This window comes from Ostrea edulis, chromosome 9 (genome assembly GCF_947568905.1).
Source record: "Ostrea edulis chromosome 9, xbOstEdul1.1, whole genome shotgun sequence".
Lineage (NCBI taxonomy): Eukaryota > Metazoa > Mollusca > Bivalvia > Ostreida > Ostreidae > Ostrea > Ostrea edulis.
The window spans coordinates 17,264,047-17,288,749 of record NC_079172.1 but is presented as its reverse complement, the minus strand read 5'-3'; the positions used below and the strand labels follow the sequence as shown (position 1 = coordinate 17,288,749).

Genomic DNA, 24,703 nt, shown 5'->3' with positions numbered 1-24,703 from the left:
GAACTCAATCACATCCTAATTAGTGTTAGAGTCGGGCCCGTGAACTGGATCACATCCTAATTAGTGTTAGAGTCAGGCCCGTGAACTGGATCACATCCTAATTAGAGGCCCGTGAACTGAATCACATCTTAATCAGTGTTAGAATCAGGCCCGTGAACTGGATCATATCCTAGTTAGTGTTAGAATCAGGCCCGTGAACTCAATCACATCCTAATTAGTGTTAGAGTCAGGCCCGTGAACTGAATCATATCCTAATTAGAGGCCCGTGAACTGAATCACATCTTAATTAGTGTTAGAATTAGGCCCGTGAACTGGATCATATCCCAATTAGTGTTAGAATCAGGCCCGTGAACTCAATCACATCCTAATTAGTGTTAGAGTCAGGCCCGTGAACTGAATCATATCCTAATTAGAGGCCCGTGAACTGAATCACATCTTAATTAGTGTTAAAATTAGGCCCGTGAACTGGATCATATCCTAATTAGTGTTAGAATCAGGCCCGTGAACTCAATCACATCTTAATTAGTGTTAGAGACAGGCCCGTGAACTGGATCATATCCTAATTAGAGACCTGGTAACTGAATCACATCTTAATTAGTGGTAGAATGAGGTCCTTGAACATGATCATATCCTAATTAGTGTTAGAATAAGGCCTGTGAACTCAATCACATCCTAATTAGTGTTAGAGTCGGGCCCGTGAACTGGATCACATCCTAATTAGTGTTAGAGTCAGGCCCGTGAACTGGATCACATCCTAATTAGAGGCCCGTGAACTGAATCACATCTTAATCAGTGTTAGAATCAGGCCCGTGAACTGGATCATATCCTAGTTAGTGTTAGAATCAGGCCCGTGAACTCAATCACATCCTAATTAGTGTTAGAATTGGGTCCGTGAACTGGGTCACATCCTAATTAGTGTTAGAGTCAGGCCCGTGAACTGGATCACATCCTAATTAGAGGCCCGTGAACTGAATCACATCTTAATCAGTGTTAGAATCAGGCCCGTGAACTGGATCATATCCTAGTTAGTGTTAGAATCAGGCCCGTGAACTCAATCACATCCTAATTAGTGTTAGAATTGGGTCCGTGAACTGGGTCACATCCTAATTAGTGTTAGAGTCAGGCCCGTGAACTGGATCACATCCTAATAAGAGGCCCGTGAACTGAATCACATCTTAATTAGTGTTAGAATCAGGTCCGTGAACTGAATCATATTCTAATTAGTGTTAGAATGAGGCCCGTGAACTCAATCACATCCTAATTAGTGTTAGAGTCAGGCCCGTGAACTGGATCATATCCTAATTAGAGACCAGTGCACTGAATCACATCCTAATTAGTGTTAGAATGAGGCCCGTGAACTCAATCACATCCTAATTAGTGTTAGAATTAGGCCCGTGAACTCAATCACATCCTAATTAAAGGCCCGTGAACTGAATCACATCTTAATTAGTGTTAGAATCAGGTCCGTGAACTGGATCATATCCTAATTAGTGTTAGAATCAGGCCCGTGTACTCAATCACATCCTAATTAGTGTTAGAATTGGGTCCGTGAACTGGGTCACATCCTAATTAGTGTTAGAGTCAACCCCGTGAACTGGGTCATATCCTAATTAGAGGCCAGTGAACTGAATCACATCTTAATTAGTGTTAGAATCAGGTCCGTGAACTGGATTATATCCTAATTAGTGTTAGAATCAGGTTCGTGTACTCAATCACATCCTAATTAGTGTTAGAATCAGGTCCGTGAACTGGATCACATCCTAATTAGTGTTAGAATCAGGCCCGTGAACTGAATCACATCCTAATTAGTGTTAGAGTCAAGCCTGTGAACTGAATCACATCCTAATTAGTGTTAGAAGCAATCCCGTGAACTCAATCACATCCTAATTAGTGTTAGAGTCAGGCCCGTGAACTGGATCATATCCTAATTAGAGGCCCGTGAACTGAATCTTATCCTAATTAGTATTAAAGTCAGGCCCGGAAACTGAATCACATTTTAATTCGTGTTAGAATCAGGCCCGTGAACAGAGTACAGCATCATATATAGGAAAACGAAAGTAGAAGGTATGACGTATGCAATTTGTGTGTGTTTGAGTGCACAGAGTTTCCGGTCGGATCAGTTCACGGGCTTATAGCCTTTCCCCTATAGGCGATAAACCGGAAACATGATGACGAAAGCAAAATCCAACTGGCAGCAATAAGCTCCGCTTAGCGCTTAAAAAGGAATCTATCTAACCCAGATAAATAAATACTATATGTATACCCACTCGCTTCAAATGCCTACAAAATCAGAAACTAGCAGCGATAAGGGTAATATTTTCACCCAGTAAAACTGTGTCACTTTCAAAGAGTCTGATAAAAGTGCAAAATACCAATGGGAATTGAATAATTGACATAGATTCCACGAATTTTTAGGAAACATTTCTTATATATTAAAAAGGAACTGGCGAATCAAAGTGAATGTTAGGTGCCTGTGATATAAGTTGTCTTTTTTTTCTCTCTATACAAAATAAAATACAAATCTTTATATGAAACTAATTAAAAAATAATTATTGATTTAAAAAATGTTATTTTATGGATGATGAAAACTGGTACTTGAGTTGTAAATATCTCAGTTACGTAAGATTTGATGGCGCTTGTTATAGCCCCAGTCCTGCAATACCAACATTTAAAACAACAAGTAAAAGCATGAAGAACAAGCTGATTTCGTCGTATTTTTCTACCATTAAACATGGCGAACAAAAGCACAGAGTTCCTTTTGCTTGTTTTGCTAAGACGTTAGAGTCAGGAGTAGGTGTGCCTGCAACCGAGCTGCTATTTCTTCTGTGTTCCATTTCTGCCTCCCTTTCTTTTCTCCACCTCTGAATCATTAGAATTCCAAATCCGATGTGCATGAGAATTGACAAACTGATCATAACAATCAGTGGCCAAAAGTAAATGTTTTCGGTCGAACTTCCGTCCAACACGGCACGGAGTTGTGAAACATTGGCTGCCAACAAGGAGGTGTCACATAATTGTCGGACGAAGTTCTGTCTGTCAGCGAACGGATTTCTAGAGGACGATTTTTGTTGTGGTCCATCCTGTTCCTAAAACCAGAATTCTTTATGTAATGAAAAATATGGTGAAAATGTGACTTCAAAGAGAGAAGTTCAGGTCCTGTGTGCAACTCAACAGCTGATTAAACGTTTGAATATTTCGATAAGAAATTTTAATCAGCTAGCAATAGGAAATTCCAATAGAAAAAAAACAACCCCAAACGATATGTACATACATTTTCAGATGGAGTTGAAGGTCTGTAATCAATATCGTCCTCATCATTAGACTCTACCTACAACACACTATGTGCACTAAAAAGGCTGAAAAAAACCCCTCTTACTATCGATTATGGCGTGTAAAACGTTGCTATATTCGATAATCTTGTAATGTATGTTCAATATCTTGTGATGTATATTCGATAATTTTGTGATGTATATTCAATATCTTGTGATGTATATTCTATATTTTGTGATGTATGTTCGATAATCTTGTGATATATGTGCAATAATTGCATTATGGGTAATATCATGCAACAGCATACTATTAAAATAAAGACGATTTTCATTGGTTGGAAATAACGAAAGTATCCGGTGATGCAAAATATGATACACTGGTATGTTAAATATAACACTGTATGACTTCTTAGGACCTGTCCTAGATGCAGGCACCTGAAGTATGGATACTGCTTACCCCCCCCCCCCCTGATATTTTTTTGCGGTGATAATTTCTCCAAAATGTGTCGATTTCCTGCACATCTCACCCCTCTTTCGATTTATGTAATCGTTTCCCGCTTTCTGTAAGCTATAGAGATTGGCCCTCTACCGGTATACACATTTCAGAGAAATCATCACCGCAAAAAAAAAAAAAAAATATCAAAAAGTGGGAGGGGGTAGTATCAAACTTCAGGTGCCTGTGGTCCTAGAGTTAGAACTCTGGGGGTTTAAATTCAAAAGTTTGGTTCATTCCTTCCTGTTTTCCTATATATGCATAAATTTAGCTTTTGTCAAAGTTTCATATGTCTCTTCCTCATTTTGTATAGTGTCAGAATAATTAAAGAAGTCCTTCAAATGATAAAGACATTTAATCACTATGACAATTTTGGTCCCACCCTGGTACCAATTTTAAAAGCGCTACTCTAGGATCATGAAATTTACAATTTTGACAAAGGGATTCCTGCTTCTTTCAGTTTCAATTTCATACCATTGGCATTAAAGAAGACGTTACTCTTGCATCACCGAATACTTTCGTTATTTCAAACCAATGAAAATTGTCCTTACTGTAATAGATCGTTGTTGTGTCATATTACCCACAATGCAATTATTGCACATGCATCACAAGATTATCGAACATACATCACAAGATTATAGAATATACTTAACAAGATATAGAATATACATCACAAGATATAGAACATACATCACAAGATATAGAATATACATCACAAGATATAGAACATACATCACAAGATATAGAATATACATCACAAAATATTGAACATACATTGCAAGGTATTGCATATACATCACAAGATACTGAACATGCATCACAATATTATCGAATATAAATCACAAGATAATCGAACACACATCACAAGATTATCGAACATACATCACAAAATATTGAACATACATCAGAAGATTATCGAACATACATCATAAGATTATCGAATATACATCACAAGATATTGAAAATACATCACAAAATTATCGAATATACATCACAAGATATTGAACATACATCATAAGATTATCGAATATAGCAACGTTTTACACGCCATAATTGATCTTAATGATAATGTTTAAATTTTGATAATTTTATAGACGCAAAATTTTATGTCATGCTGATATTTAATTCCATTTAATTGTGTTTTTTTAATTGTTGCTTTCCTCACCGCTACCCTTGTAAAGCGCCCTAAAGTAATTTGTTTTGATAGTTGGTAGATTGGGTAGTAAAAACCGGCCCGGGCCGGGTCAGATAACCTTCGTAATCCGCATTTTTTAGTTTTCTTCGTTGATATGTCATTGTTTCTTTTGAAACTTACGGAATATATTCTCAATGATACATTTAGTCTTCGCCACAAATTTTAGCACATAATATTACCTATAGGTAAGGAATTCATTGATTGTATGAAATCTGGTTGGTAAAATGGGTAGCGAGACCAAAACACATATTATTGCATATTTTCTGTATAATATGCATCTGTTGCTAAAAAACTAGCATTTTTTCAATTCACATAGAGTTGAATTTGATGCTTAATGCATTATTTGACCATTTAAATGCCTTTTATCTTAATTATCGGCGATTTTTCCAAACCCGGGCCAAAAGGAAACCGGATGCGGTCGACCTGGGCCGGCGTTATTTATTCCGATTTAAATTGCTAATGCTTTGATTAATTAACCAATAATAATGGTCCTAAAAAATATTACCGACTGATAAATTATGCCTACTTTATGAATATTTAAACTGTTTAGAGTTTAAAGAGGATTATATGGAGAGCAATTAATTACTATGTATACCCTGCCTGATTAAAATAAAAAAAAAAAAAAAAAAAAAAAAAATCGTAATTTATGAAAAATTAAAAACATTTTAACCATAATAATTATGATCTGTATAATAATGACTTAAAATGTTGTATTAATAGTGCTAGTATTCATTTCTTCCATTAATAAAAGATATATAATTTAAAAACATCTTAAAACGTCAAGATATGAAGTGTGCAGATTCATAATATAAAATGATGTTATTATATTTCTAATTTTTAAATGAAACAATTAACAACACAGTATTTGTACATAAATTTTATTTTCAAAATGGCACTCAAGTAAGTCTGCATGTGCTTGTTAAATTTTAAGTTAAATTTGAGGATCATGAAAATTGCAATTTTGGTAGGCCTTCCTGCTCTACATCACTATGCATTTAGTTTTTCTTACATATATGTGGTGGTAGAGAAGAAGATTGTTGAAAATTTTTCAATTTTGTGGCAGTTTTTGCCCTGCTTTTAAGGCTCAAGGGATGTAGGAGTCCTGAAATTTACCATTTATGTCCCCTTTGTCCCAAAGATGCTTCATACCAAATTTGAAAGGAATTGGAATGATCATACTTATCAAGAAGTTAAAAATGTTCAATTGTTAACGCACGATGACAGACGACAAGCAATTGCAATGTCACCCGAGACCTAAAAATCGTAGAAACGACTTTTTAAATCGTTTCTACGATTTCCTAAATCGTAGAAACGACTTTCTAAATCGTAGAAATGACTTTCTAAATCGTAGAAACGACTTTTTAAATCGTTTCTACGATTTCCTAAATCGTAGAAACGACTTTCTAAATCGTAGAAACGACTTTTAAATCGTAGAAACGACTTTCTAAATCGTAGAAACGACTTTTTAAATCGTTTCTACCATTTAATAAATCGTAGAAACGACTTTCTAAATCGTAGAAACGACTTTCTAAATCGTAGAAATGACTTTCTAAATCGTAGAAACGACTTTCTAAATCGTAGAAACGACTTTTTACATCGTTTCTACCATTTAATAAATCGTAGAAACGATTATGTTTATCTTTTTTCTGCTAGGTTAAATTGGCACGAATTTCATACGCCGTAAGTAACTTAATGATAGTTAGGTTAAAATTTAAATTAAAAAGATAGTTCTTATGAAGATACCTCCAAGTGGTGAGAACCGTGCAATGTCTCGTTTCATGAGATCGTGCACGTGATAGCTAACATTCTCATTTTATTCGGAATTTTAATATCTGGCCCGGGTTACCGTATCCGGTTTCCTTTTGGCCCGGGTTTTAATAAATCGTGAATATTAAATATATAAGACTCGTATAACAAATGCTACAGCATTTTGGTGATAAATTATCATAATATTTATCTAGATCATGTGTAGTTTCATTGTTGTGTCACATAATTCAATCGTAATCGCAGAAAAATGTGTATTTTTCCTCGCTACCCATTTTACCAACCTGAAATAAACAAACGTTGATATCTTTACAGTGAAGCAAAATTATGCCGTAATTTTTGTAGTGAAGAGCCAATTTATCATCCAGATTATGATTAAGAAGTTTTACACCAAAGGAAAATAAAATAACGAAGAAAACTTAAAAATTCGGATTACGAAGGTGATCTGACCCGGCCCGGCCCGGTTTTTACTACCCATCTTACCAACTATCATTTGTTTTATATATGGCGCTATATAAATTTTATTTATTATTATTATATGAAATGATATGTAATTATTATACTCATGAATATGTTTTCAATGTGGACATAAATCGAGTCATGATTACGTAGAGAATTACTTACGGAAGAATCCCGTGGTCTTCCTTCTGGAGGAACATTATCCCCTGGGTTGGCGAGATTTTGTGGGCTTTCTTCTGAAGTTTCTTCACGATTCGTTTCCAGCGCTACATCGTCGCTGTATTTGCTCGGCATATTGGCTAGTAATACCAGATATGCTTCCTAGTTTCGATTTTATAAAGTATATATGGTACAGGATATACTAATTAAACGTAAGTTATATGCATTGGAAATACCAGAGAAATTGATCAGGTGTGAGCAGTGTCACCTGACCTTGTCAATGTCATCATCTTTTCGTGTTTGTAACGCACATGCCATTCCTATTTTCTTTTGTTTTGTTTTACTTTTCACTCATATTGATAAGTTACCAAATTATGCTTGGTGTTCAGGGCCGTGAAAGTAAATAGGATTTTTGAACGTACCAACGGTTGCTGCAGCCCTTAATTATGACTTCATAAAAAGTATGCACGTGTGAATCATCACCCTTCATACCCTTATGTATTTTCAAAAAATTAGAAATTTATATCTTATATTTAAATTACATTCTACTTTTACATCTGTCGGAATTCCCAGCCGTTAAAATGGACATACTGTATTTCTTTCTTTTTTCTGGTTCAATACATTTATTCAATTCTTTTAGTCAGGAGTTTTACAAGTGCCCCTTACATCCTAACCTGAACAGCAGGTATGGGGACTTAATGCAATTTACACAAACACTCACTTTCACACTAATGATAAACTTTCATACATAATACAGAAGTAAAGAGAAAGAAGATAGAGGAAAAAATTACCCTATCTGCTGAATAGATACATAGAAATAAGGAAAAATATTGCCAACATAGGCTATGTTGTTTTGTTTAACCTGTGCACAATCTGCTGTATTTATTAAGATTTATACATACTTTGTTCATAACATGAGGGTATTGCTATTCATTACAGTTGGTAAAGTTATCGAGCAACTATAGTGTATTCAAAGACCACACCCGAGGGTTCACTTGGAGAGAGAGAGAGAGAGAGAGAGAGAGAGAGAGAGAGAGAGAGAGAGAGAGAGAGAGAGGGTGTTTATGTGTGTTAAACATTCGGTAAAATTATTTTTAACCTCTTTAACTCAAATTGAATGAAAGACTTATTTATACAAAATTGAAAAAAAAATTGATGAGAGAGAGAGAGAGAGAGAGAGAGAGAGAGAGAGAGAGAGAGAGAGCATTATGTAAATTCGTGAGAGACCTGTGAATCTTGTACCTCAAATAAAAAGATTATATATAAATTCATAATGCATAAACCCATTTAGAGATTCATGATTGTATAGTACATGTAATTATTAAAAAAAAACTCCATATCTTGAGTATTTTCATCATTATTCAACATCCCTTCATTTTCTATGTGTTGTTTAAATCATATGATATATTAATGCAAATTACATCAAATTGAAAAAAAAAAATCCAGATAGTCCTCTGACTCTCCTCATTGTTGACATCCGTGATAATGACTAAAACAACTGTGATAATTACTAACTAGTATGTTTTACATTAGAAGTACTCGGACAAAGTACATATCACTTATTAATCTATAAAAAAATATTATGCAAAGTAAGAAAACTAAATTAAACGGCAAAGTTATTAGTCCTATGGTTATTCAAGCTATCAGAAAAGTCTGAGATCGGGTTTTTCTAGGTTTTATTTTCAAACAGACTAAACGTTCGAGTTCGGTTTCTTCTTCATTATATGGGATATTAATCTACGGTTTCAATTAGTAAGGTCAATGGAGGAACGGAGTGCGTAAATATTTTACATATGTATGTTTTCCATCTAGATTTTTATGCCCCCCTTTGAAAAAGAGGGGGCATATTGTTTTGCAACTGTCGGTCGGTCGGTCTGTCGGTCGGTCTGTAGACCATGTGTTGTCCGCTCAATATCTTTCGACCACTTTGCTTGATAACAACCAAACTTGGTACAGGGGTTGCCCCTGGAGAGTAGATGATTCTTATTGATTTTCAGGTCACATGGTCAAAGGTCAAGGTCAAACTGTTGGTCTTTACCCCATGTGGTAGACCATGTGTTGTCCACTCAATAACTTTTGACCCCTATGCATGATAACTACCAAACTTGGTACAAGGGTTGCCCTTGGAGAGTAGATGATCCCTATTGACCTTCAGATCACATGGTAAAAGGTCAAGGTCAAACCTCTGGTCTTAAGCCCATGTGTTGTCCGCTCAATATCTTTTGGCCCCTTTGCTTGATAATAGCCAAATTTGATACAGAGGCTTTCCTTAGAGAGTAGATGATCCCTATGGATTTTCAGGTCACGTGGTCAAAGGTCAAGGTCAAACTGCTGGTCTTAACCCCATGTGGTAGAGCATGAGTTGTCCGCTCAATATCTTAAGAATCATTCACTTGATTGTAATGATATTTCATATGTGAGTTGGTTATAAAAAGAAGAGGATCACTATTGTTTTTCAGGTCAAAAGGTTAAAGGTCAAGGGTCAATCTACTCTGGACATAGGAATATACTGTCCGCTCAATATCTTGAGAACCCTTTGCTTGACAGACATCAGACTTGGTACACTGGTACATCATCAGGAGAAAATGACACCTATTGATTTTGAGGTCACATGGTTAAAGGTCAAGGGTCAAACCGGACATAGGAATATATTGACCACTGAATGTCTCAAGAATCCTTTGCTTGACAGACATCAGACTTGGTACACTGGTATATCTTTAGAAGAAAATGACCCCTATTGAATTTGAGGTCACATGGTCAAAGGTCAAGGGTCAAACTGGACATAGGAATATACTGTCTAATCAATATCTTGAGAACCCTTTGCTTGACAGACATCAAACTTGGTACACTGGTACATCATCAGGAGAAGATGACTACTAATGAATTTGAGGTCACATGGTCAATCCACTCTTGACATAGGAAGATATTGTCTGCTCAATATTTTGAATTGATGATACTACTCTCAATTAAATGATGTGTGTGTGTATAACCCTTTTCAATTTTGCACCATGGGGGGGCATATGTGTTTTACAAACATCTCTTGTTCTTAATTGAAACACACTTCTATTTTTTTATGTTTCAGGTCAAATCTCTGTTTACTAGAAAGTGCCGAGTTTGAAATACATGTAAGCTTCCAACCTGGACACTGTTTAGTTTGTGAATAGGACTCGCAATAAACACGCCGAATACATGCAATACCTGTGTTTTAATAGTCAAGGTTGCTAACGAGAACTTGTATATTTTTCTGAGTGAAAGGTGTTGAAAAAGGCTTAATATGGTGTCTTTCACGTAAAACCGTTGTGAACTTTGCAAAGCTTTCATTTGAAAGAAAAAATTTAAGGCCAAACAAGGTAAATGACTGTTAAATAATTTAAGTGGATAAGATGTTATGTATTCCAGTAGCATATTGCTATGGTGAATAAATGTTTTCAGGTGCATGTACATATACTTTTGTTGAATTTAATTTATTAATGCGTATTAAACTTCCCATATTTTGCTTTATGGTCAGAGTCATGTACAGTTACTAACTGCTGGTTGTAAAAAAGTGATACATAAGAGTATGAAACTGTAATAGTATATAATATTAAATATTTCATACACTCGTAACACTCTGTTTTTGATACTCAGAGGAAGAAAAATAAACCATAATTTAATTTTCACGATTTCAAAAATTATGTTTAGACTACATGTATAATGTATTGACACATAAAATGTATTAATCTTGCCCTTAGTACTGGGGAATCCTACAGGTATATAAATAGGAAATACGCAATCGGAGTATAAGTAAGGGATACAAGACGAAGATGGTCTATTATGTCAGATACGGGACTGGCACGAGCCGCGTAGCGGCGAGTGATCAGTCCCGTATCTGACACAGTAGACCATCGAGTCTTGCATCTTACTTAAAACATTGTTCTATCTAAAAACAAATACATTTAAACGCACACAAAAAACCCACGTACAAATAATCATTGGTATAGACAAATATATTTACACCTTTCGTTTCTGATTTGTTTTTAATAATTTTGATATATTAGGAATTCATAAACTTTAATGGCACACAAGGTCAAATCTTGTCTTTAATTCACAAAAAACTGTTAGCTCATCATTTCAATTGTCATAATACGGTACTCCTCAAAACAGGGTTTTGTTCTTCATGGAAATTAAATTCTATTGTCTGAAGACTGCACTCAACAAAACAGGTTTTCTTTTTTGGGTGAATGAGGGGACGTAAAGGGTGTTCGGAAAGAATGTTTTAGATAAAACAAAACATTGATTTCCTACGTTCCTTTCTGGGAACCCTAATAATATGATACTGACACGTAGGCTTATAACTGGTATAAAAACAGAAGCCGTATCCCTCTTTTAGCATTTAGTCCGGGTGTCTTGAAGAAATGGACTCAGATGATGACTACCCTCTTACTCGAAATAAATTTCGCGATACTACTACGGATTTAGCAGACGAGAATTCTGATGCTATTTTGAATGATATTCTGGATTTAGAGGAAGAAAGAAGGAAGAAACCAAATTTTAAATTGAACTTTGACCTTAAAAGTGACTGTTTTTCTGATATATCAGATGCAGACAATGACCTCTTAGTTCAGGCCTCACAGGAAATAGAGAAAGTGGACAATTTCGAGCGATTTGCATTGCCTTTACAGGAACACGATGTACAAGACTTTGTTTTGGACTCCAAACCTGTCAATACCATTTAACAAGACACGTTGGGCAGTGAGCGTCTTTAATTCTTGGAAAAACGCGCGGAAATGGCACGGCGAACTTCTATGTCAAATGAACATTTGAATTCGGCATTGAAATTCTTTATTCTTAAAGTACGAAATAAGGCAGGAAAAGAGTACTATCCGAATACAGTGTATGAAATAATCATATCACTGCAGCATCATTTGAGAGCAAATAAAAGATTCGTCATGTCATCTGCGATTCGCAACTACAAACGCACCTCCGATGAACAATTACAGAGTGTTAGTGATTTAATTAAAAAACCGTCCACAGTGTCCCTGCCGGAGCCGAAAAAAGTGAAGCTCAATGAAAGTGTTTCCTTTGGATCGAGAAAAGAAATAAACATCACTGCCGGGGATGTAACAGTGAATTTGCGACTTTAATGTGCATGTGTTTAAATGAATGATTGTGACATGGATTTATAACTGTGGTGCCTTAACGATTTCATATCCGGATTATATCGGATTATTCATGAAACACTTTGTTCCTGATTTTTACTGTCAGTCCAGTATTTCTCATAATATTGGCCTGCTCTTAATAATACTGGACTGCTCTTAATAATACTGGACTATGTTCAGTACAGTATGAAAAATAAAGTACTGTCAAAACAATGAACTGACGTCACAACAATGTTTTAAATATGGATGAAAGTCAGTTCTACGTCTGACACGAGTGCTGGTACCGAGCTCCGGATAGGGAAAATTCCCGCTTCGGTGAAACACCCTCTTTTTCATTTTGTGATAAAGCCAAGATGCATTTCTGAAAATATATTAACCAGTTTGTCGCATATACATTCCACTTGTTTACTTTTATAAATTCTTTATCATGAGCTTGGGAATAGATTGACTTAAAAGGACGGATTCATGAATTCCCCACAAAGAAGGTGTTGCACGTCTCATGTTAATTTCCCTAAAGGTGTTGCATGAAAGATCGAAAAATTTAAGTTAAGCAAATATATGACAAAACCAATTGGAACGTATGTCTTGATTCAATCATTTTTGAAAATAAGTAGAAAAGACTTGCATTGACAAAATTAGCCAAAATATTTCGAGTTTAAATCAAGCAATAAGCGATTTAGATGATTTTAAAGACCCAACTTTAAGTTAACACCCCCAAATTGTTAGCTGTCTGTCAGTCAAACATTTAACAATAGATCATAGGTGGAGTGACATCTGTAGAAACTGTGGTCTGGAGCTACCCCAGAGAGAGGTTTTGATAACGATAAGGACCAGTACCTACTGGCATTCTTTAGATCTTGAGGAATTAGCCATGTATTCTAGAGTTTTGATAGCAATGACCTGTCCACCACTGCTATTTTCTTGTAATTCAATTGTTTTTAAAAAGACCTGAACAACCAATTTTAATATAATTGTAATTTCCCCCTCTATATACATGTATTATAAATTACACAATCATAAATCAGACAATAATTTGCCCATTAATTTCTAAAACTTGTAACTAATTGAAATGAATTATATTATTAATTTATGATAGCTCTATATTTATAAAAGAAATTATTCATTGAGCCAATGACTGAGAGTAAAAGAGAGAAAGAGGGGTGGTGTAGACTGTGTGTCATCTAGCCATAGGGATACAACCATTATACAAACACTATGACCACAGAAACACTGCTGACAGCCCTGAGACCCTTCCTGTGTACATCAAAAGTATACACAGCACCCTGATCTCTTGGCAAGGTAAATTCCAAGTAAATAACAATGACCATAGATGAGCTCCGCCCACATTCAGTGATCCGCGAAAAAAAGTACGGTATTTTATTTGGGTCTGATATCCGAGAAACCTGTGATTCTCACTTCTACATGTAGATGCCAAGCGTTTGGCGAAGGGACAATCGCTTCCTATTTTTAAGTCTTTTAAAGTTTGTAAAAATCATGACCCTCAGCTGTAGGATGGGACCACAATAGGCATCAAAGTTTTACATGCGAATATATAGGGAAAGTCTTTAAATATGGACGAAGGTGACTCATGTGAGCGATGTGGCCCATTGTTTTAATGCATATTTAGAAACACCATGGGAGATGAATATTTCGTTTACAGTATGTAGTACTGAATGGCGACTTCATGTTAAACATGAAATTTAGCTAACCCTCCATTGCTCACCTTAATTCCCAAAGCATGTACTCCGTTTTGGAAGCTGTCATGACGTCATGAAATGACCTAATTCTTGGCTATTTATGGAAACGATCGGCTGTATATTTCTGAGCCGTAGTAGAATAGAAACTAAATTCTTGTTTTCATGTATGTTGCAGGATAACCTCTATGGTCTCGAAATGTTGTTTGAAATATTAAAGCCTCGACTAACGTCTCGGCTTTTATATTTCAAAGAAACATTTCTTGACCTCGGAGGTTTTCTTGTAACATTCATCAACTCTTTAAAAGAAAATATGAAATTGGGAATAAATTATCATTTTTCAAGTGTAAATCACCGATTACATCTTTCTCACAGAAATGAAAATGTTAACGTGTTTTCAACAGGTGCACAGATGGGAATTTTTATTCGTTATTCTAACAATTTTATCAATAAATGGATCATTTCCGGTAAAATGTTTGTATAGCTGTTTCATTTGCAGTACATGCAGGTAAATAACTTGTGCGTGTTCGATAAGCTTTCTTGTCAAGTATGGAATGTCTATGGTGAAGCATGCCTCAATACAGTATACATACTCAATATCCATAACTCCATATCTCTAAAATGTATACAGGCATTGCAGGACAAAAACAAATTATTATCCACTTTACATTTATGTACACAGAACGAACATATCTGCATTGGCATGCTTTCCGGTCATTTATTATTTGCTTTAAAGTATTGTTTATTGGACTCATTCTAATATGGTCGCATAGTTGATCATATTGTGCCACCATTTTGATTCGACAAATTTTACAGAAGTTATGGGACTTTGCTGAATTTGTAACTTCTACACTATAGGAACACTTTGTGGACACAACTCCTCAGAAACCGCTCAACGGATTTTGTTCATATTTTGTAGGATAGTTAGTCACTATATGTAGTTGATCTTAATTCGACTATTTTTACAGGAGTTATGGGACTTTGTTGAATTTGTGCATGCTACACTATAGGAACACTTTGTCTATGTAACTTCTCAGAGACCGCTGAATGGATTTTGTTCAAATTTTGCAAGATTGTTAGTCACAATATATAGTTGATAACATTCCACCACAATTTAGATTTTACAAATTTTACAGGAGTTAAGGGACTTTTGTGCTTCACCTTTTTTGCGGCGGCGGGAGACACATGGCTACGCGTAGCAATCTTGTATATAGTAGATTGTCACGTGTTGATAGAAATGCAGCGTATTTTATATATCAGTATTTGTTTATTTACTCTCCCAACCATTTTCAATCAGGAAACCAATATCTTTGCATTACATTCATATATTGTAGAAAATTCTGCCAAGAAAAACAGTTGTTAAAGGTGTGGTGGAGATCATTTTTACATGTATTACAGAGAGCACTGTTGAAATTGCTGTTGCCACACACGGAACACGCCTAGATTTCAAAATCTAAAGGACATGATTTACTCAGGAAATCGAGGAATGCAGGAATTTTTAACTATTCTAGAAACTGATCTGAAAGAAGTTCTTGAGAGACAGATTCCCTTTCTCACTCCGGCTTCTACTGTCTTCACAAGAGTCAGAAACTGGATAAGGATTTCTACCTATACGTCCAGTATTTATGCTAATGTGGTAATTCTTTTCCTGCTGTTTTGCTGCAATTTATTTGCATTTATTGCCTTCTCGATGCATTTGACATTTGTATGTAAAATTTGCTTGTGGCTGTTATGTCTCTGTTGATTTGTTCATGATTTTTAACTTTGCAGACTGTGCTCTGTCCTTTTTTTTGGTTGATATAGTGTTTGTACATTTGTAGTAAACTAAAAACTAGATAAACTGTGTATGGAAATGTATGCTACACAAGTTTGTTTTTACTATTGATGTGTAGTATTCGTGTAGATATTTATTATGATGCTCGACATGCTGATTTTACTGACTACGTCTCTCACTTTATTTATATTTCCAATGTTTTTGGCCTTCAATTATTTTTTTTTACCTAAGCCGTCTCCTCATGGATGCTATGCAGATTTGAACGATGCACATATATTTACATTACAAATCGCATTTTCCTCTATGAACCAACCAATTTCAGCGCGCGACACAATCCGTTCATATTGACTATGAACAGATTATGAACTAGTTTAAAGCATGAGACTGAGAGAGCGAAATGATTTGAAAAAATACAACACGTGGTTTTGAGCTGTTCATGATCAATATGAATGAATGAATACATAAAAAGTAATAAATTAAATTAATTGAACCCAGAACAAACGCAGTACAAATTGATAATTTTAGTGTTTATTTGTTTATTTTAATCCGCTTGATTTATTACTGTAGATTATACAACTGAGAGGTACATGTGTACTTAGCAATACATTCCATCCACAATTAAGTACGTATTACGTTTATTTAGAAACACAGTCACATCATTTTCGCATGAATGAAAGCATCGATTCAGCAGAGAGTAATGTACAGTTTGAAAACTAGTCTCGCCTTCCCCAGACTCTCGCTCTCGAGACTGTACACGAACGAAAGTCTGGTACGATTCCTATTTTATTTTTTTTATTTCAAATCGAGGCCTACCGAAAATCGGTATTGTAACATGGAGGAACTGAAGTTCGAAGTAACTGTCAATGTTTGTTAACAAAGGCGAAATTTGAATTACAACTGAAATACCTTCAGTTATCAATATTAAAGGCATTTTGGTTCAACACACAATAGCTGTTGTTATTGTTTTGGTTTAATGCCCTTTACTGGTCATAAAATTAATATAGGAATCGCACCAGACTCTTGCTCGTGAAAAGTCTCGAGAGCGAGAGTCTGGGGAACGCGAGACTATTTGAAAACCCGTATGAGAACAGACCGAGGTCTTGAGCAGCCTGTAATGAACAACAGTGTGGTATACTTGTTGATTACAACGCCGGTATCTTATGAATCGAGGAATGTACCATAAGCTCGGTAAGTGGAGATTACATCTTCGTGTGCATATAGCAAAAAGTCATCCAAAATGCTCCAAAATTGCTTAGAATCATACAGATTTAATTTCAATGATGTCTTGATGTTCTGCCTGCAAACTTCCAGCGCTAGGATCCCCGTTGACATACAGTTACACCACAGACCCACAGAAGCACTGGCTATAAATAACCACGGTCTAAAAAGAATAACATAAGCGACAAAATTTATTATGCAACAGGTTCCCGATGTCTTTGGCACAAGTTACCTTCGTCCCCGATATCTTTGGTACAAGTTACCTTCGTCCCCGATGTCTTTTGCACAAGTTGCCTTCCAGTAATCCATTTCAAAAGTCCTTTATAGCTGATATGGTGATGCTCTGTCTGGCACAAATACACACGTAGCTCCATTATAAGAATGAAACACAACACCTTTTCAGGAATTAGAATAGGCATTTGTTGAGGAGATAACCAAAGCAAATCACCCACCAATAAGACTATGCATTTAAACCACAGGCAATTGCATCGCTTGGGGTCGAATTTACTATATAAAGAGTAAAGGTATAGAACTCTATATATAGGGTGCCCAAGTTAGCCAATGTAAAAACAATAAACCAATTGATATAAAATTCTTCTCTGTATTCCAATATATTCAGAATCAATCTACATTACTACCAAAGTTCATCCGGAAATTCCGTATACTTCCCAAGGTATGCAAAAATAAATTCGGAAAAGTGCCCATTATTTTTGATCGACTTTTAGCTGGGCCCTGGCACTATGCGACTAAACAGAATATTTGAGCATTGCAACAAGCTATTACATTGAATCTACAGCAGAAGATATCATTTCTAAAATGAATTTCTTACCCCAATTCATAAAATGAAGTCAGTAATAGTTCTAAGTGACTGAAAATTGTAAAACCGTCCCTACTTTCACTTATCACAGTCATTTTCATCGGTGCCACTAACTACCCACATTAACATCATTATTATAAATCGTCAAACACCTGTGATAAACTGGTTTAGATAAAAAGGACATAATAAGACGTTTGTATATTTATAAAGACTTGTTATTAGCATATGTTCTGCACTATAAAGAATCAATATTGATAAATAATAGTATTTGAGTCTCTAAATCGCTATGGATCATTTCATCCCTTTTGGGTAATAAGTCGTAACTACCGTAATGGCTGGGATCATCACATATACCTCTGTTAACGTCTCAAAATAAGCAATGTTGTTCCACATGTAAATCCACCCCCCCCCCTTTTTTTTTACGGCTAATAAAACTAAGAACTACTTTATAAAATATTGGGAAAATGTAGGACAAGAAACTATTTGTAGATTATTTTCCATTACTATATATTCTTCATGTACCTATGAATAGGCCTGGTGCAATATAACAACCCCAATATCCACGTTTCAACCCAAATCAATACTTCTTGTGTCACAAAAAGACTTGACATCTGCTCAGTATTTATTTATTTATGCATATTTTTGTAACTGAAGTCAAAACCATACTTTATTTGAGCATACGTTCCACTTTACAAAAATCTTTTAAAACTCTGGAGACGTTGACGGAGGTGTAAGTGAGAGCAAGGAACCACAACTCAAGGTAGAGATTGGGCTGGGATATTGAAAGTACAGACAATTAAAATTTTTTCAATCACTTGGAGCTATTACGGACTTCATTTTATGAAGAAGGGTAAGAAATTCATCTTATACCGTAGATTCAATGTAATTGCTTGTTGCAATGCTCAAACATTCTGTTTTGTCGTATAGTGCCAGGGCCCAGTTACAAGTCGACCAAGAATAATAGGCATTTTTCCGAATTCAAATTTGCATATCTTGGGAAGTATATGGAATTTCGGGCTGAACTTTGGTAGTAATGTAGATTGATTATGAATGAATATATTATAATACAAAGTAGAATTTTATATCAATTGGTTTATTGTTTTTACATCGGCTAACTTGGGTACCCTATATATAGAGTTCTATACCTTTACTCTTTAATACATGTAGTAAATTCGACCCCAAGCGATGCAATTGCCTGTGATTTAAGCCTAAGAAAACAATTGTACGAAGAGTTGTTTTAAACAAACTGACAAATCCGACAAACAAAGCGCAATACAATAAATATAACGAAAATGCCTTGACGGTTCATAATCGCCAAGTTTTAAAAAGTGCTAAAATATGGGGCAAGTTCCGTCCTATGTAGAACACAAAATTGAGAATAAAACAAACGCAGACCCTTGGAATTAGCAGAGGTGGACTAAGGTGCCTAGGCGAATAAGAATCTCACGTTGGCCTATCAAACTTAAAACAATACCTTCATAAACTACTAATGCAGTTCAATAACAGTCTGCATGCAAAAACCGCTATATGGACTAACTATACTTGACGTTAAAACATAAACTAGCACAACATCAAATGCAAATAACTACTGTGTGAGGAATATCATTATACGTTTAACAGGTGCTTTGGCCTGATTGTTGGGAGTGGTTGGGCGATGACACACCTACTTCCGATGATGGCGTAGTATCTATGTATATAATGAACAATTTTGTGAGTCGTATTGTATGTGACGTCGGCTGCTATTCAAGGTGCCACTGAGGTTGTATTCAAAATGGTAAGAACAATTATGGATGTTATCTCTTGTAACAATACAAGTCACGTATTGAGAAACACTATAACAAGTTAATGCTGATGATAAGGTAAAAAATAAAGTAAGAATGTAACAATTGATTCAAGAATATTTTCAATGTTTTCTGTTTATAGGCATCTTGGCACACAGGTATATAACTAATATACCTTTATCAATATTAGCATTTTAATCCATCTTAATTTTGCATTCGCGAATAAATGTCGGTACTTCATTATTTCACCAGGTGTTACCCTCCCTTGTCGTCGTCTATGGTGTTATATTCGTCACCTACTCATCTCCACTACCCCCTAATAACGCCTACTATATTCGGAGTAGGAGAGTCACAGATGGTGAATTCATGGATACAGCATCTGGTCAAAATACCGAGGTTTCCCACCGTGAGTCAAGTTTGTTTTCTACTCATTTTTAGATTATTTGCCCACCTATTTGTAATTATTTTGCTTACACTAGAAAGTGGGGACGTGCTGATCATTGCGGTCCCGAACTTCAAATAAACAGTATTAACAAATAGAGTATAGTAAAGCTTGCGATACGAAATTCTTTATTAATTTGAATTTTAACAGTTGTATCTCTGATAAAAGACTTAGTTTCTCGATCAATCTTATGGAGAACACTTTTCAAAATGAACATTTCGACAAATTGTGGGTTAGGAAAATGGGGTTGTTACAGAAGAATTTGTTGTTTAATCTGTCGAAGCCCGCGGGGATCCGGGTTAGAATAGGTCCTGACTCAGGACCCCTTGCTTGTTGTAAGAGACGACCGCAAAAACCGAGGCCCCGTGTCACAGCAGATTTGGCACGATAAAGATCCCTCCCTGCTCAAAGGCTGTAAGCGCCGATGATAGACCTAGATTTTGCAGCTCTTCACCGACATTGGTGACGTCTCCATATGAGTGACATATTCTCGAGCGGGATTAATATTCAATCAATCTGTTGAAATTATTATTAGATTAATACCGAGAATTTCAGAAGTACATGTACTCTGTAAAATAACAATAGAAATAAAATCAAAATGAGAGCATGTGGATTTAAACGAAAGGTGAAGATAACGAACAGTGATCAATCTCATAACTAATTAACATAAATATAATCGGACTCGTAGCATCGTTTTCAAAGTGGAAGGGGACAGTCGAAGAAGTTGACCTCACAATTTTCTGAATATTCTTGACTTGTGTAAGCAAAATAAAACAAAATCAGAGATCTAAATCGTGGGGGATGGGGGTTGATCCTTCAGTTCAATTCATCGATTTAATTTTACATTTTCAAATTTTTGAAATAAAGTTGGGAGACTATAGATCAAACTGTGTACGTAAAATAACGAAATTTGTAATAATAACGGGGAAAGTGCGTTGTTTAAAATGGGGGATCAGGCCCCCTATTATTACATGTGCGATATTTTTGTGTATTTTGAGTAGGTTGAGCTGTGCAATGTAGGTTGATTTACACGAAGTTTAATTTTCAAAAGATTGAATCAAATATGAGCAAACTCAACCGAAAGATCACATTAGGGTACGCTCTCTACCTTTTCATTTAACATGTTCTGTTTCTTGACCCTGATGTGCATATTTTGTCCACAGTGTAAATTGATAAAATTTAATACTGTAAGTCGTTGGTTTGCACATGTCATTTCAGACATGTCTAATAGCGTTTTAGTCAAATGAAGAATTCCTGATAACTCATTTCTCGCGCTTCACGATGAATTAAAGACTAGACTTTATGACATCATGGACAGTTGCTTCTTACAAAGATCGATGAATGTGTTGACCTTGATTGTTATGACTCAAAGACAAATCTGCATTATATACATGTACCTGTATTCTTAATTCCAAAGATCATGGAGTGTTTTTAGATTTATATTTCAGTATTGATAACACATTAAAATCAAAGTATTGTTCACATTGCTGATCACCACTGCAGATGGCAGTCTTGTTTGTCTACTTTTTATATCCGTATTCCTTTGATAAAAAAGATCAAAGTATGCTGAATTGTTATAAAAATGATGAAAATAACCAACAGCGATTAAAGGGGCATGGGCACGATTGAGCTGAACATTTTATTTTGTCATTTGTATTGTTTACAATGCTTAACTAAAATATTTCTAATGGTCAATCAAAATTTGAATATCCGTTTTTGAGTTATAAGTGAGATACAGCACTCACAATTCTTTGTTATGTAAACAAGGCTCGTGCCATGTTTTTGATTACATGTAGATTGCTTATTAGAAAATAACATGTTTAAAACAAAATGAGATGTGCTAAACACTAGAAACTATTTAATTATGTTCAGAATTAACTTGTAAATTGAAAAATCTGCTTTAAACGAACTTTTACCAGTATAGTTAGCTTACATGTAAACAAAAACATGGCATGCGCCTTGTTTACATAACCAAGAATTGTGAGCTCTTTATCTCCCATGTACCTCGACAACTGACATTGACATTTTGCTGACCATTAGAAATACCTTTGATAATCATTGTAAATATTACAAACGGAAAAATGAAATTTAAGAATTTTCAGCTCAAATTGCGTCCATGTCCCTTTAGCGAAGCTCCTACACAAAATACAAAATACAGACACGGATCCATTGAAACACCATTGGTAGGATCATGTGCTGAGCAAGCATTCAATGTTAACTGATGAGCCTTATATTTTGATAAGAGCAGTGGAATAATCTGTCGTCAAACTTAATATGATCGGTTGATTGTATCTTGGGTGGCAGGGGACAGTTTCTTTGGTTTTGAAACATGTGGATAGGGGGTATACACCAAAGTCAGATTATGACAGACTAATGAAAAATCATATTTCCCTTTTATGTCAATACTTGTATTTCATATTAGTGTAGTTAATAAATTATGACCCTAAATTACATGTAATCTATAAATACTGGTGCTGGTGCACAAAACATGCTCTGAGCAGGTTCCCCTTTTTTGCTTTGATTTTCCCTCATTTGGGCTAATCCGCACCACCCCCACACCATCACAGTACCAAACATGGGGATTTAGACACTGTGCACAATCAAGAACCCTATCTGCCCTTCTCAAAAATCTACCTCTCATATGGGGCCATCCACCTTCCCTCACAGCTACAGACCTTTTGCTAGACCCTGCATGTTTTCACCGGAATTTCTTCAGCAACTGACCACGTGTCTTAGTTTCGTATTTGCACCCATCTATATGCTAGGAATCATGGTGACACCTACATGTTGTATATCAACATTTTTACTAAGCACTCGGCTACATTTGACATGCATCCTAAAATTATTGTATACATTTTTACACATGTAATATCACTTCAAATACAGGGTAATTCCATTTTTTGAAAAAGTTGACCGGGCCTATAGTGCGAAACTGTCCCCTGCTACCTTGTCTAACAATTGATGTCAAACAGATCATACAAGTGTGGCGGGAGCTGATTTCAGCTTTATGTGCAGACATGCACGAAGAGGATTAAGTAAGTAAGTAAGATCATATAGTGTAATCTAATTTGTGTAGCAACATTTACACGAGATTGATCACTGTTCGTTATCTTGACCTTTTTCATGACAAAGATTAATGTCTTGTTTACTTTGTATATCAGCATTGGTATTATTTACCAAGGTGTTATTTATTTCCCCCATCATCATATCAAAGTGTGATTTGCTTTGTATTGCAGTGTTGTCATGGCTAACACCGATTAAGGTGCTTATTACTTTGTACATCAATATTGTTATGATTTGAAATAGTAAGGGGGACCTATTACATCAAGTTCATAGTAGTGTTGAGATTATTCAGGGATCTAACTTTTCTCAGATTCACAGGAATGACAAAACATACCGATGGGATAATAGGCAGGACCCTTGAAAACACATTGCTGATCTGACGAATTGCAGCGAAAAATGAACAGAGGAGTCGCGAGTTTTATAATCGTTAAAATATTAGAATGATACTTTATTTATCCTTTCTGTAATTTGATAGCAATACAGGAATAAACTTGATACATGCCTGTCAATTTCATGACTTATATAGAGCAATGAATAAAAACGTGAAAAGGTTTTTTAATTCTCAAAAACTCCATTCCACATTTATTGCAGTGGATTTCTCGATGAGTCTGTGATTGAATGTTTGAATGTGCAGATGTATACATTTAGTTGCACGGATCTGAGGTGCCTTGGAAACTGTTCTTGAAACTCTTGTTTATAAAAAACTCTGAAATAAAGATATTATAATCAGTGATACGTGCAGTAGTTCTGAAATATCACAGGTGAATTACTTTCGGGTATTTTTTCATATCTCTTCTGAATTTTTTGGAATTTCTTTTGAACCTCGTCTTATCTAAGTTGAAACCATTACCCCCATTCCACATTTGTGGATTTGTAAGATGGGCCACCACGCCTACTGTTGGTTGAAGAATTTTAAAGAGTTCCAAGAACAAAAACCCATCGCTGTCTGTCATTCTGTCAAGCTCAACCGGAGTAAATGCAAAATCTTTCCTAATGAAGGTACACACGTGATATTGACTTCTGGGTTAGATATTAATGAATCTAGCCATGAATAAGTAACTGTGATAATTGCAGTTTTGGACTGGTTAGCAATGATTTGAATTTCATGAGTTTTGATCCCGATCTGGATTAGGTCCTCAGTACCCCTTGCTTGTCGTAAGAGGCGGCGAAATGGGGGCGGTCCTTTGGATGAGACCGCAAAAACCGAGGCCCCGCATCACAGCAGATGTGGCAAGATAAATATATCTCTGCTCAAAGGTCTAAAACGCCGACTACAGGCCTAAATTTTGCTGCCTTTCACCGACAATGGTGACGTTTGCATATGAGTGAAAAATTCTCGAGTGCGACGATAAATAAAATACAACAAACAAAATCACGAACTTTGCCTATGAGAGATTTTTCATCAATGTCTATCGTATATAGTTTTGCTACTGAAAC

The 24,703-nt window shown here is 35.6% G+C and overlaps 1 protein-coding gene and 1 long non-coding RNA gene across 4 annotated transcripts; one reads left to right on the top strand and one right to left on the bottom strand.

The window, feature by feature from the left end:
* Nucleotides 1-1,820: 1,820 nt before the first annotated feature.
* On the bottom strand, nucleotides 1,821-7,533 carry LOC130050075 (ninjurin-1-like). 2 transcript variants are annotated; one of them, XM_056148678.1, is made up of 3 exons: nucleotides 7,346-7,531; nucleotides 3,272-3,328; nucleotides 1,823-3,086 (listed from the first exon to the last, which is right to left on the bottom strand). In XM_056148678.1, exons 1-3 carry the CDS (start codon nucleotides 7,472-7,474, stop codon nucleotides 2,640-2,642), a joined length of 633 nt encoding a protein of 210 aa, XP_056004653.1. In that variant the 5' UTR covers nucleotides 7,475-7,531; the 3' UTR covers nucleotides 1,823-2,639. The 2 variants fall into 2 exon arrangements, with proteins under 2 accessions (XP_056004654.1, XP_056004653.1); XM_056148679.1 differs by lacking the exon at nucleotides 3,272-3,328 and having other exon boundaries at nucleotides 1,821-3,086; nucleotides 7,346-7,533.
* Nucleotides 7,534-19,714: 12,181 nt separating this feature from the next.
* Nucleotides 19,715-23,843, top strand: LOC125658691 (uncharacterized). 2 transcript variants are annotated; one of them, XR_007363774.2, is made up of 4 exons: nucleotides 19,715-19,754; nucleotides 20,014-20,167; nucleotides 23,176-23,242; nucleotides 23,585-23,843. It is a non-coding gene; the product is annotated as an uncharacterized LOC125658691 (long non-coding RNA). The 2 variants fall into 2 exon arrangements; XR_008798461.1 differs by lacking the exon at nucleotides 23,176-23,242.
* The last annotated feature ends 860 nt before the right edge of the window (nucleotides 23,844-24,703 follow it).